General features: G+C 37.4%; 1 protein-coding gene across 1 annotated transcript; it reads right to left on the bottom strand.

Moving 5' to 3' along the window:
* Positions 1-2,384: 2,384 nt before the first annotated feature.
* Positions 2,385-12,427, bottom strand: LOC123769468 (oxysterol binding protein). Its single transcript, XM_069308799.1, has 5 exons — positions 12,254-12,427; positions 9,196-9,365; positions 8,061-8,227; positions 7,555-7,775; positions 2,385-7,157 (listed from the first exon to the last, which is right to left on the bottom strand). The coding sequence occupies exons 1-5, from the start codon at positions 12,327-12,329 to the stop codon at positions 7,015-7,017; spliced, it is 777 nt and encodes a 258-aa protein (XP_069164900.1). The 5' UTR covers positions 12,330-12,427; the 3' UTR covers positions 2,385-7,014.
* Between the last annotated feature and the right edge of the window lie 848 nt (positions 12,428-13,275).

Raw genomic sequence — 13,275 nt, 5'->3', positions numbered from 1 at the left:
TCCAGCACCTGCTGCAGAGGCGAGGGAGGGGATGTACTCCTGAACGAAGCATCTGGAACCAGCAAGAATGACTGAAGAGGGAAGGGACCTACTATCAAACGTGACCTTCACAATGCGAGGAGGTTAATGGCAATGACCACGAGGGGGGTTGGATACCTGGAGGATAGAATGGCCTTGGGCCTCAGGGATATACTTAATATCCTTGTGGCAGTCTAAGTTCTCTGTCACCAGTTGCAACATGGTGTGGGTGAAGAATTATGCCATTGCTGGCATTGAACCAGGCATTTTTGGAGATCCGAACAGGGGGTCTCCCCAATGCAGGACAACAAAGCCAAGCGGGCAGCCACTTCCTGAGAAGGGGATACAACACGGGTATCGGTACTGGCGGAGTTAAGGGTGACCAACGTTTCCACCGAATCAACAAGGTGCTTATGAAGAAATAAATCATCAGGACAAGTAGGGTCAACATGACCAAGATCAAAATACTTAGCCCATGTAGCAGGACCAAGCAAAGCCTGGAAAAAAAGGAGATTGAGAAGGAGTCAAGTGCGAGTGAGTGCGGACGTGACGCTGCCGAGCACCCCCAGTAAGAGAGGGGGTAAAAGACGCAGTTGTGATGACTAGAGACCGAGCTACACCAGGTGATGAAGTCATCACTACTGGGGGCTTGGGACTCAACTCTGCCACAGAGGTGGGAGAGGAGCAGTGTGTGTCAGTCGGGAGAGTCTGAGCAGGAAGGAACATGGTCAGGGCCAAATGTGGCGGGGGCTACAGAGCCAAGTCTTCCAGCAGAGTCCGACTCAGGGGCCTGGTCGCCTTCCCCACAAGTCTGAGAGGGTAAAGGAGGGTCCGAAACAAGCATAAGACGAATAAGAAACAAAATTTATCCATGAATAAGCCCCCATACCCACCATGGAGCCACAATTAGAAGATAGGCCACCCGACAAGACAGGGACCCTAGGGGTACATTGTGGGTATACGCCGTGCAATTGTCACCTTAAAGACTCGTATGCGCAGAGCGCCTAAAAGTTGTACTCTTTTTTTTATTTAGGCTATATTTAATGTTTAAGTTTTCATCACTGTGATTTGAAATGAAAATGGTGGCATTTGGAAACATTTTGACATTAACTTTACCTAAACATTTATAAAAACATAAATATGTTCTTAATTGCGCCATGCAGTTTTTACCAAAAACACGTGCGAAGTGCAGTGTTACCCGCCAAACACACATCGAAACTATGACATTGGTACAACGTTCCAACAAGTTTTAAACCTAACCAGTTATAACAACCAATATAGCAAGTTGTAACAACGTTCTAATACGTCATATACACGTTAAGCCAAGATGTAACAACTTCATTACAAGTTGTAACAAGCAGAAAATAGAGACAGTTTCAGTTTTTGTTTCCAGGGTAAGAACTGTCAGTCTGTCGAGATCGGATTTAGCAACAAAGGCAAAGATTGACAATAAAAGCTCCTGGGACTGACAGAAGCTTTTATTGTCAATCTTTAACCTTGACAATTAAAGCTTAAAGGACAATAAATGGGCAGAGTTTCTTTCAACCTGAAACCCCTATTACCTAACAGTAAATAGGTACCTGGGAGTTAGACAGCTGCTTCCTGGGTATGTGTAACAAACAGGAGGCCTGGTTGAGGACTGGACCGCGGGGACACTAAGCACCGAAATCATCTCGAGATAACCTTCTCCTTGCTCGAAAGGTCGGGTGAGTGTGTGCACCTCCCCAAACACCCGGGCATCAAAACAGAAGACATTGGAAAGAATAATCAAGGCAAAAAAGTCAGCAGGAAGTGACAATCAGAAAGGAGAAGAGGGGAGAGGAAAAGAGAATCATAAGAGGAAAAAGCCATCAGCACAACTTGTGAAGATGGTAGCAGGAGCATTAAGGCTTCAAAAAGAAATTAAATAATTAGCTTATGTCCACTTTGTATTCAAGCTGTGACCTTAATATTTATTTCTCCACCCAACCACTTGGCCTGGTTGGTACAGTGCTGCCTTGTTTCTTGTAGGTCTGCATTCAATCCCTGATAGTCCAAGTGTTTGGGCACCATTCCTTCCCTCTATCCTACCCCAGACCCCATGTCCTCATCTCCCTTCTGAATGCTATGCAACTGTATTGGCTTAGCACTCTCCTGACAAGTACCTTACCTCCTCTTGCAAGAGCCTTACCATAAATACTTGCTAAAATCTGAAATATTTCCAATGATTGAATAGGCAAAATCTGTTTATGTATTTTCATCCAAATGTCCATGTGGACTTCATTCTACAGCTTTTCTCACTGCAATAATTATCTTGTTCATTGTCATTCTTCACATTTTTATTACACCATAATATTCTTGGAAAATAACAAAACATTATCCATAAATACTAGCTCCCATTTTATTTTTTTCTTGTATATCACAAAAGCAATTGATGCATTATACAAATAATATATGTAAGAATAATGTGCTAATAATAAATCTTTAATATTCTCTTTCAACAAGAGATCTCTGACTGAGGCAATATCCACTTGCAATTAAATATTGCTGCTGGAACTACAACTGCCATTATTTGATGTCTAATATTTGGCATTGAAATGATCATTAAGGAAATTGTATGTGCTAATTTCTTTTTAACACTAAAATCAAAGGACTGTACCTAAAAATTGCCAATCATTTTTATTTATAAAGTTCATGTAAAGCCAGACTTTAAAATAATAGGAGACAGATCTCCTCATATAAAGCTTCAACAACAGTGTATCTTCAATCATCTCATTCAAACAATAAACTATTAGTCTAACACTGCAGTTCATCCTCATTAATTCTGAGCCTATGTCACGTATGACAGCCTTATTCTGGACCACCAGATACATATCTGGCAATTGGTTTCATTATGGTTGGTGATAACCAATTAGATCCTTAAATAAAGCAGAGGAGTGCAGAGTTAATAAGGTTGAACTGTAACATTGGTCACCATACACCCTTATCATGGGAATATGTACAGATGAAGTCCCTAAACAAGGTGTACTATTATTTCTACGAGCTGATGGCTGCTCTATTCTCTTTAACCCAGAGCAGTCACCTTCTCTATTCTGCCCTAAAAGGGCTCTTGGCTGCTCTAATTTTCTACGTCTTCAGTTTTATCACAAGCAGGCAAACTATTTCCTGGCAAGGGCAATCATTCTAATGTACTTTTAAAACCATTTTATACCAGAAAAGTGACACAATGATTCTCATAAAAAGAAAATGTGTTAAAATGGTTGTTCTCAACATTATCTGATATTTGAGAACATTACTTAAGTTGGTAGAAGGGTGCAATGAATGCAGCACTATATGGACCTGAATGATCCCCCAACAGAAAATTAGATACAAATTTAATAAAATTTATGTATTTTTCTCAATGTTCTCTGCAATTTCTCTTACCTTCAGTCAAGATTGGCAACATCTTCAGTTGGCATCAACAGCATTGACTTGGTAATTCACACACATCATCTTACAATGAAAAGATATTAACTGTTAGAATATCTAACAGCTGAGAATGTTTTACAAATCCAGAGATGTAACTGGGTAAAATGCAACGTGCCCTCACACAGCACCACACACACTCACGTCCTCCTGGGGAAAACCATTTTCCCAAAACAATAAATATTTACAGTAATAACTCCAAGTATTTGAATATGGAGCTCAGTGAATGAAAACTCAAGTGTGTTATCCTAATACATCCAACTTGGAATTCACTTGTATTTAATTCATGACCAAGCTTAATAGATACATTAGCCTACATACAACAAAGTAACTAATACCATCACATGAAGCACACGTATTGGCTTCATTTATTTGTTGACAAAATATATTATAAACACTGAAATTTCTGTAAAAGTAACTTAAGATGAAGCCAGGAGCTTCTTTGAGCAGTTATTAAATTAAAAATCATAAGAGTATGAATAATAATCTTGCCATTTTTAAATCCTAAAATATACAACAAAATATTTTATGAGGAAGTTGCAGAGATGAATTGCAACTTTTAGAGGTTCCATGGAAGATAATTTGTAATCTATGCTCCTCATAAGGTTCAAGTACGAAAATTAAAAAATGAACTTATGGAGGTTGAGGATAGCATTATCTTGTGGTGACCCACTGGAGTTTGGCTGGCAACACGTGTGGGAGCAGGGACGGCTGGCCACATACAAGGGATCAACAATCACTATGTTGCTCTCAGATTCAGGCTCTTATGTACTGCAATAACAAACCAATATACCAGTATAGAAAATTAGATTTTCGTATAACGAAAAACGTTGTAAACGTCTTGATGACTCTGGAGACATTTCCATTTGAGAATATACAAAATTTAATTTTAACAATACATAAAATTTCTCAACTGAAACACACACGAAGTAAATGATATTATTCACAACTAAGCTAGTTAAAGGGTTAAACTTAAGAGAAAACAAAATTATTAAAAATTTAGTTCAGTAAATATTTTGGTGTGAATGAAGTATATTAAAAAGTATAGAAATTAATATTTTAATTACTCTTTCTATGCTTATTTAATGTATTACAAACCTTCCATGCTTCAAAAATTTCAGTTTTCTATTGCCAGTAGTTGATAACATCTCACTCATGATGACAAAGCCTACACATACACAAACTCCTTCAACATATGTGAATGAAGCTGCTGGGTCTTGGGTTAAAACCCCAAATAGATGTTAATATCTATATATAATGTAATTTAAATGTTAATATGTCCAATTACCCATCAATACATTTGATATTAAATATATAACAAATATAAGGAGTAGCTGAACAAGATGCAATAATCTGAACACTTTTTTTTATGTTTAATATTCTTTTAATTTACAATTGCCAGTTCAGTGCACTTTATGAATTTTAGTCTTTACTCTAATTCTGAACATTATTTTTCAAAATTTTGTACTGCAATACAAGTCTAAAATAACACTTAAAATAGAGGTCAGTTAAAGACATGTCGTAGATATTTCAATGATATAACTAACATAATACAGGATGCCATGTTTAATTTTCACTCCATACTACAGTAGTCTTGAAACAAATGTCATAAACCACACCACATGGACAAAGATTTATTTTACAATCTGGCATTTAATATATATTTTATATTTATGCAAAAAATGCCCAAAAATATAATAAAATAATTGTAAATAAAGTCTCCCCTGCTAGGGATGCCTAACAATAATCCACACCTCAAAATAAGTGAATGCAGCAGACTGGCCTATAGGAAGTGGCAAATATATTATAAGTGCATATCATACTGTATATACATATAAATTTATGCAGATTCCAGTTGTTATCTCTAGTGACAAATAGGAAATTTACACAAGGGAATCCAAAAATATATTCTAAATATACATGCAAACAAGTAACAACTCTAAAAATAAAGTGAAAATCATCAGTATGTAAAAAGAGATGATTACATTATTACCTTTGTAAGTACAGAATGTGTGTTATGGGACGCATTACCTGCATTATGGACATATATTCTGTCTACGTTGAGTTGTTGTGAATAAAAACAAAAAATATATACAGTATACTGTATTTGGAAGAGTTAGGTACTATTGCAATACAGTACTTGCATGGTCACACTCTTATCTACTGCCTATTTCAAAATTTTTTAAAGCACATCAAAGTATGGTAATGGAAATTGCTAGTGAACTATCTGCAGATATTTAATATTATTTGTCAATGAAAATGAATGTGCTTGCAGTTATTACTGTTTGAACTATTAAAGTATTGTCATAAATTAACAATGTCTTCACTTAACAAGAAAAAACTCATGACATTTACTTCTACATGTATTCCAGTGTTTTTACAATGTTTAACAATTTTGACAATTTCACAGCACACTAATTTATGATCATGTAACTAAATATTTCAATGTGTTGGGTGCCCTACAATGAACTACGAATTGTTTTTCACTAAAGAATGACTGGCTAGTGACTATGTTATTACTTTTAGTGACCAAATATCAATTTCGGTCACAAAATGTTCTTTAGGCTGTGGTAGGAATACAAGAAACAGTTTAGTCAGCCTCTTGCACATCTACAATTTAATAAGAACATAATTATTTTCAGATTATTCAATAGCTGGCATACAGTATTAGCTAATGAAATAAAGGACAGCATTTCCAGTGAATATACTATATCCATGGAAGATAAATCATTTTAACAATATATTTTAGCAAAGGTTTTCTTCACTAGAAGTGGGAATACTAGTGAAAATATAACTGTACAATGGGAAATTGACCACTACAAGAGTTTGCACAAGCCCCATAACTTTGAGAAATTATAAATTTCATTAACTAAACAAAGTAATAGCTGAGACCATAAAATATGCATTAAGAACAGAGAACACATTATAACTACAAAACTTGGTGCTCAAATCAAACTATGTTTACTAGTAATGTTCGGTTCACAGCTGGATCAGTATACTGGCACCTCTGTAATTTAATTTCTGCCAATTGAACTTTTAACACCATAAAAATTGCCATATTAATAGGATCAAAAGTACCTCAAGACTGCAGTTAAAACACATGAGCATTAGCACCTAGAGCCTTAGAAGGTAATTCCGAGTCCTTGATATTGAGTAGATATATCACTGTTACAGCGAACATGAGATTTACTATGGGCTCTGCACATCTTCAAAGTATTTGCCATTACAACTCAAAATCTCTTTCAACAATGAGGCCTTAGAGAGGTTGAGCTTGTGAGTGTACAGACTTTCACAAATTTATTTGAATACATAACTTGTTACATACAGTATATCACATACGAGTTTAGGGACCAAGCTGTGACGAAATGGAACAATCATGTTGTATGACACTGTAGTAACCAAGAAAATAGACTTTTCCATCAATGTAGCTCCAAATCATATTGGAACTTTCCTGATGTACTGGACAACACTGCCTGTAGAGGGCCATCATTGATTTGGCAGGTGATAAATAGGTGGTAGGTAATAAGGCAGGTACTAAAAGGTATTTGGGTACTAGAAGATATCTGGGCATCTGGACCAATCCTGACGTTCCTTGCAGTCCCAGTACTCGTGGGTGTATCTAAAGATAAGTGCTCCGGTTGCTTCATCAGTTTCCTTTCTGAACCATGTTGGACTATAAGCTGGATAATCTCGGCCTGTTAAGTAAAAATCAACATTAAAAAATAAAACAAAAAACTTTCATTAAAGTAAATAGCATGAAATAATATCAAACCCAACAAATTCATTTGTGGTATTATAAAGTTATGGTATGGCTTTAAACCAAGATGTTTTAAGTGTCAAACTCAAACCACATGTTGAATAACATTCTATGGAATCAACAAAGGTAGCTCAAATTTACCTAATAAGAATCTTTACATAGATGTACCTTAACCCTTTGACTGTGGCACTTCTGTTTTGGCCTCATACTGTACTGCACTTGTCTGATATATAAATAGATTATCTAATAATAGGTAACATTTTTATATAGATGATTTTTAAATCCTGAAATCCATGATATACATACATGAATAAATAGGACAAATGGAGTCTCACCTTCAGCAGTTGCCTGTTCTGCTTCTGCTTCTCGTTTGCGCCGAGTTGCTCGCTGTTTCTCTTCTAATCTAAGTTTCTCCAAGTTTGCTTCTTCCCATCTACCTTCTTCCATTAACCTTTGGTCAGGTCTGTTCCGAGAATCTGAAGGGGCCACATTTTCCTCTGGCTCATTCAGCTGGCATGCCAGCTCAGTAAAGTTATAGTATCTTTCTGCTTCAGGACTGAAAATTCCAAATTCATAGAGATATTGTGAAATGCTTCAAATGTAGAGTATGGAATATACATGGTCATGATCTGCTCTCTCTGATTATAATGACTTGGAATGTGAAAGACAATTAATTAGAACTGAAATATTATTGGATTATAGTGATGATATTTTATTAGAAATACAAGTTCTGTTATGCATTATACAATATTTTACAGTTTACGTGCTATTTTTACATACTATTAATTTAAGAGTATAGCAAGCTTGATCTGTATGTACAAAAACAAGCACGAACACTTACTCAACTGTATTCCTTTTCCAGAGAACTTTAGGAGGACCAGTTTCATATACTGGCTTGCCAGCCCTCATAGACTGAGAAGTTACACGACATGCTTCAATCTTCTCATCCCACATGCCCGTTATGAACCATTTAAAAGTACCATCACTGTCTACTACATAACCAGTAACCTGCAAGAGACAGAAAAATTATTATTTAAAAAATTACCATGTTTCACTTCCCATATCACATGTAATTTATTAAAGAAATTTAAATATGCATTATATTTAAGTATGGTGTGATCACATGAGGACACCTGCAAAAGGTACCCAGGTATAGGAGAAAGGGAGGAGAGGGTAAGGTCAAGGAGGGGAGCAATAAGATTGTATTGCAGTATAAACAAGGCAATGTGTCAGGTGTCATTAGCTATCTGTATATACATAGAGTAAGTAATCTTACCTGTGAGATGACTATCCATGGAGTAAATTAACTGTTCTGGTTTAAATTAATCTGTTTTGTCCAGATAATTTATTAGTCATACTGGGATCCAATTTAAGTACATCCTACCAGAGGTACAGACAAACCACCCCACACATACCCTTGTTATTTATGCATGAGTTGCCTCAATATTGTTTGTGTGTTTTAAAGGCATTCTGGTTCCTCATATCTTTCAACTTTTTTTAAAACATGTAATGTTTTCAGTGTTAGCTAAGAACTGTAAACATGTTGTCAGAGGCTGTGTTTATGTGATCAACCAACAAAATATTACAATTTTGACTTTGCAGGCACGACTTAATAGGCATCTCATATCTCAGTACTGGATCATAATCCATACCTTGAAGACCCATGCAGTATTCTATACAGTACAGTATATGAAAACCAAGTACTTTATTGATCTTTCGAGCATATGGCTTGGTAGTTGGCTAGGTCAAAAAAATGCATCGAGTAATATTACAGTATCATCATACCAAAGATCAAACTTTAGACTATTTTGCAGCAAGTGGATTTATAAAAAAAAATACAAATGTGAGGATGCTTGTGTTACTACTGTAATCAGATATAAACATTGATAAGAGCATATGGAAACACTGTATATTACACCCTGCAATCTACAGTTTTACACAAAATAAGAGTAGGGATTAAATTAGCAGTACAGTACCTTCTTTGGAGTTTCTCGAGAAAAATAAGAATAAGGAATGAACTTAAGGCAACACTTGTCTCCAGTTTTGTGGTTAATAATCTCCATTTCTCCGTGGTTGTCTAACCACAACTTCCCAACAATCATATTGTGAACAGTTGTGGACACCTTCCTCCAAGTGTAGTGATTACCTGTAAAAAAAAATAATAAATAAAACATCATTAATGAGTACTAATGAAATCTCATTTCAAGCCAAAGCACTTAGTTACTCCTTTGGGAAAGGTTCTGCTATTCTCATTGACAGGGCTGTATACTGTCTTGTCTAAAGAACTGTCTAAAGAACACAATAAAGAAGCCATCACAACTGCAAGAAAAATGACACGTAGGATAACAAGAACCTTTCACACTAGAGATGCTATACCGATGATGATACTTTTCAAGGCGATAGTGCTCTTTAGAGAAGAATACTGCTGCACAATGACAGCCCCTTTCAAAGCTGGAGAAATTGCTTCACCGGGAGAGCTTGCAGAGATCCTTTACTGCTAGAATCCCCTCAGTAAAACATCTAAACTATTGGGACTGATTAATGAGCCCTAAATCTGTATTCTCTTGAGAGAGATGCATAATAATTTACACATGGAAAATAGTAGAAGCACTGGTCCCAAACCTGCACACAGAAATAACATCACATGAGACCAGAAGACATGGCAGGATGTGCAGGAATACCCCCCATTGAAGAGCAGAGGTGCAATAGGGTACTCAGAGAGAACTATCAACATCAGAGGCCCGAGACTGTTCAACACGTTTCCACTACACATAAGGGGCATAACTGGCAAACCCCTCACAGTGTTCAAGAGAGAACTTCATGAACACCTCCAAAGGATACCTGATCAACCAGACTGTGACTCATACATCAGGCTGCGAGCAGCTGCATCCAACAGCCTGTGTTGACCAGTCCAGCAACCAGGAGATCTGGTCGACAACCGAGCTGCGGGGTCGCTAAGTCCTAAAAAGACTTCAAGTAACCTTAGGGTAAGGAACTGTCACAGACAGAGCAGGACGGGGAGTAGGAGTGTAGGAGGGGAGGGGGCGTGAGCCAGCGTGCATGTAGGAGGGAGGGGCATGAGCCAGCGTGCATGTAGGAGGGGAAGGGGGCAATGGAAGCCAGCGTGCATGTAAGGAGGGGAGGGGGCATGAGCCAGCGTGCATGTAGAGGGGAGGCGGGCCTCGAGCCAGCGTGATGTAGGAGGGGAGGGGCATGAGCCAGCGTGCATGTAGAGGGGAGGGGCATGAGCCAGCGTGCATGTAGGAGGGGAGGGGCAATGAGCCAGCGTGCAGTAGGAGGGGAGGGGCATGAGCCAGCGTGCATGTAGGAGGGGAGGGGCATGAGCCAGCGTGCAGTGAGGAGGGGAGGGGCATGAGCCAGCGTGCATGTAGGAGGGGAGGGGCATGAGCCAGCGTGCATGTAGGAGGGGAGGGGCATGAGCCAGCGTGCATGTAGGAGGGGAGGGGCATGAGCCAGCGTGCATGTAGGAGGGGAGGGGCATGAGCCAGCGTGCGTGTAGGAGGGGAGGGGCATGAGTCAGCATGCGTGTAGGAGGGGAGGGGCATGAGCCAGCATGCGTGTAGGAGGGGAGGGGCATGAGCCAGCATGCATGTAGGAGGGGAGGGGCATGAGCCAGCATGCGTGTAGGAGGGGAGGGGCATGAGCCAGCATGCGTGTAGGAGGGGAAGGGGTGTGAGCTGTCTACTAACACACTTGACACCCCACAAATGTGGATTTGCAGTGAGAATGAAAGCCCGCGCCTGAGACACCAGAGAACACACTACAAATAGACATATCATAATGGTTGATGTAAGAAGGAACTTCCCGGGAGAAAGTAACAAGGAATCATGAAAGTAAGGAAAAACCAATGAGAATATCCACTGATGAGACACGATCAAATAAAAAAAAAAGAAAATAACTTTGGCAACCCAGTCAGTTACAGAGTGTAGAGGAAAGCAATGATTGTATTCATACCTCTACTAATAGCATGAGCCCACTGCACAGTGAGAGATCTAACTATACAACACAAGTCACTTGAATGCTTAAAATATTTTGGTCTTTGCCAGCCTGATATACATTTGGGAGCAGTCAAGAGGAATGGAAAGTTGGCAGAATTAGGGTATCCATGTAGGCACTGCCAGTGGTTAGGGAAAGACAACAATAATAATCAGTGATTACTGAGAGCATTCCTGAGTGGTATCTTGGATGTTAAATCGTGCTTAGAAGGACTTCAACTCTAGTTAAATGAGCATTCTTAAGGCCATTTCCTTTTATATCGAGTATTCTTAAGCTTAACTAGCACCAGAATGATCCGAGAAGGATGTTGTAAATGATTTACCAGCATGCTACACCATATAACTTTACCAATGTGCTTTTATTCATCCAACATGTTTCATGTGTTTATTGACATACTGTACTATACAGTAGCAACATGTGGAGACTTTTATAAATAAACAATACTGTAGTGACAAACCTTGTTTATTTCTATACCCAGACAAGACAATTACTCTTGTTTATCAAGCATAATTACCTCAACATGCATTCCATTTATCTACAATATATGATGTTACAATATACAATATAGTCTCATTATTTGATTATTACAGTAATTACAATACTGTACAATATTACATCATATGATAATTACAGTACAAGTTACAATATTCTATATTCTATAATATACAATATATTCTCAAGCAAAATAATTAATTTTACTTTCACTTTCTAATACTTGGAGTAGGGGTGTTGATATGAGGGCCCATCTAATGCCAGTCTTTACTGATGTTAGGCAAAACCATCCAGGGCAACATGAACAAATAATGAAACTATAAAGCAAAAGTAATACTGTACATCAATTTTTTAATTTTTTATATTTATTGTGATGGGTGACATTAACAAGATATTGTAACTGGTAAATTGCAAAAATCTACATAAACTGATTACCAATGACATGTAAGTGGAGTATTCCAAATCTTCTCATCAAACACACTGTTTTCAGGACACGAGGCAAGAAAGTGAAAGCTACACACTCACCGCTGTGATCAAAATGGAGATGTGCGATGCCGAGGGGGATGATCTGGAGATACTTGCCACGGAATTTAGATGACATGGAGAACTCCTGCCAGCTTCTCCAACCACTACAGCCTTCCACATATTGCGCCACAATGGGCGGATGATGAGACACCTATCAACAAAAAATACCCATTTAGCATTTTATATCTATATAAAAAGTAACAAAAATTAAGAAATAAATTGTTAAAATAACAATGAATGTAAATGTAACACATTAGGCATTAGTAATAATAAAATAAAATTATTATTATTATTATTTAAAATATACAAAAACAACAACAAACATTGGTATAATAATTATTACAAAGTACTGTATATTTAACAGGGTCAGTAATATGTGATACGTTTTGGGCATAACTTTAAATAATTCATTAGGGTAATATAAAGAGTTAATGAGGTAGATACTATACAGGAAATAAACAGACAGATTTGATTGTACTGTACACGCAATACTTGTAATGTGGTATTGTGTAAGGAGACTTTACTAAGAATTGTTTTAGATTCTAATGTACACAATAATGTATTTCTTAAATATACATAACCTACATTAAACTGTAGAGTTGTTGCAAGCAAGAAATAAAGAAAAAAGTCAACAAGGTGTGATACAGGAAAATAAAGTAAAAATTTATTTAAAGAAACAATTAGGTAAAATTACCCAGTATTAAAAAGATGGCAACCAAAAATAAAAAAAACTTACAACTATTAAAAACTTCTTGTAATCTTAAGAATACTCATACCCACTTTTGCTTAAACATAGAAAATTGTATGTATTTCTCTTCAGGAGCTAAAACATTACCCACTGGTTATACTCATCATACATCAGCAAACTCATGGTACAATGTAACTCATCCAACACAGCAAAAATAAAGTGTTGTCAATTTCTAATCACAGAGATTGTTAAGCTCTAAGGCTCTGGAGAAGGATAGGATGGCTCTAAGGCTCTGGAGAAGGATAGGATGAACTATCATTTAAAAACAAACCTG

This window comes from Procambarus clarkii, chromosome 63 (genome assembly GCF_040958095.1).
Source record: "Procambarus clarkii isolate CNS0578487 chromosome 63, FALCON_Pclarkii_2.0, whole genome shotgun sequence".
Taxonomy (NCBI): domain Eukaryota; kingdom Metazoa; phylum Arthropoda; class Malacostraca; order Decapoda; family Cambaridae; genus Procambarus; species Procambarus clarkii.
This window is presented reverse-complemented; position numbering and strand designations above follow the sequence as displayed.

What these genes read in the sequence shown, in the direction of transcription:
- LOC123769468 (XM_069308799.1), bottom strand. Translation starts at nt 12,329, where the DNA reads ATGTCATCTAAATTCCGTGGCAAGTATCTCCAGATCATCCCCCTCGGC. An exon ending in CTCGAGAAACTCCAAAGAAG is followed by an intron (nt 8,228 to 9,195) that starts GTACTGTACTGC and finishes TGTCTCTTGCAG; the next exon opens with GTTACTGGTTATGTAGTAGA. An exon ending in TGGAAAAGGAATACAGTTGA is followed by an intron (nt 7,776 to 8,060) that starts GTAAGTGTTCGT and finishes TGGAATTTTCAG; the next exon opens with TCCTGAAGCAGAAAGATACT.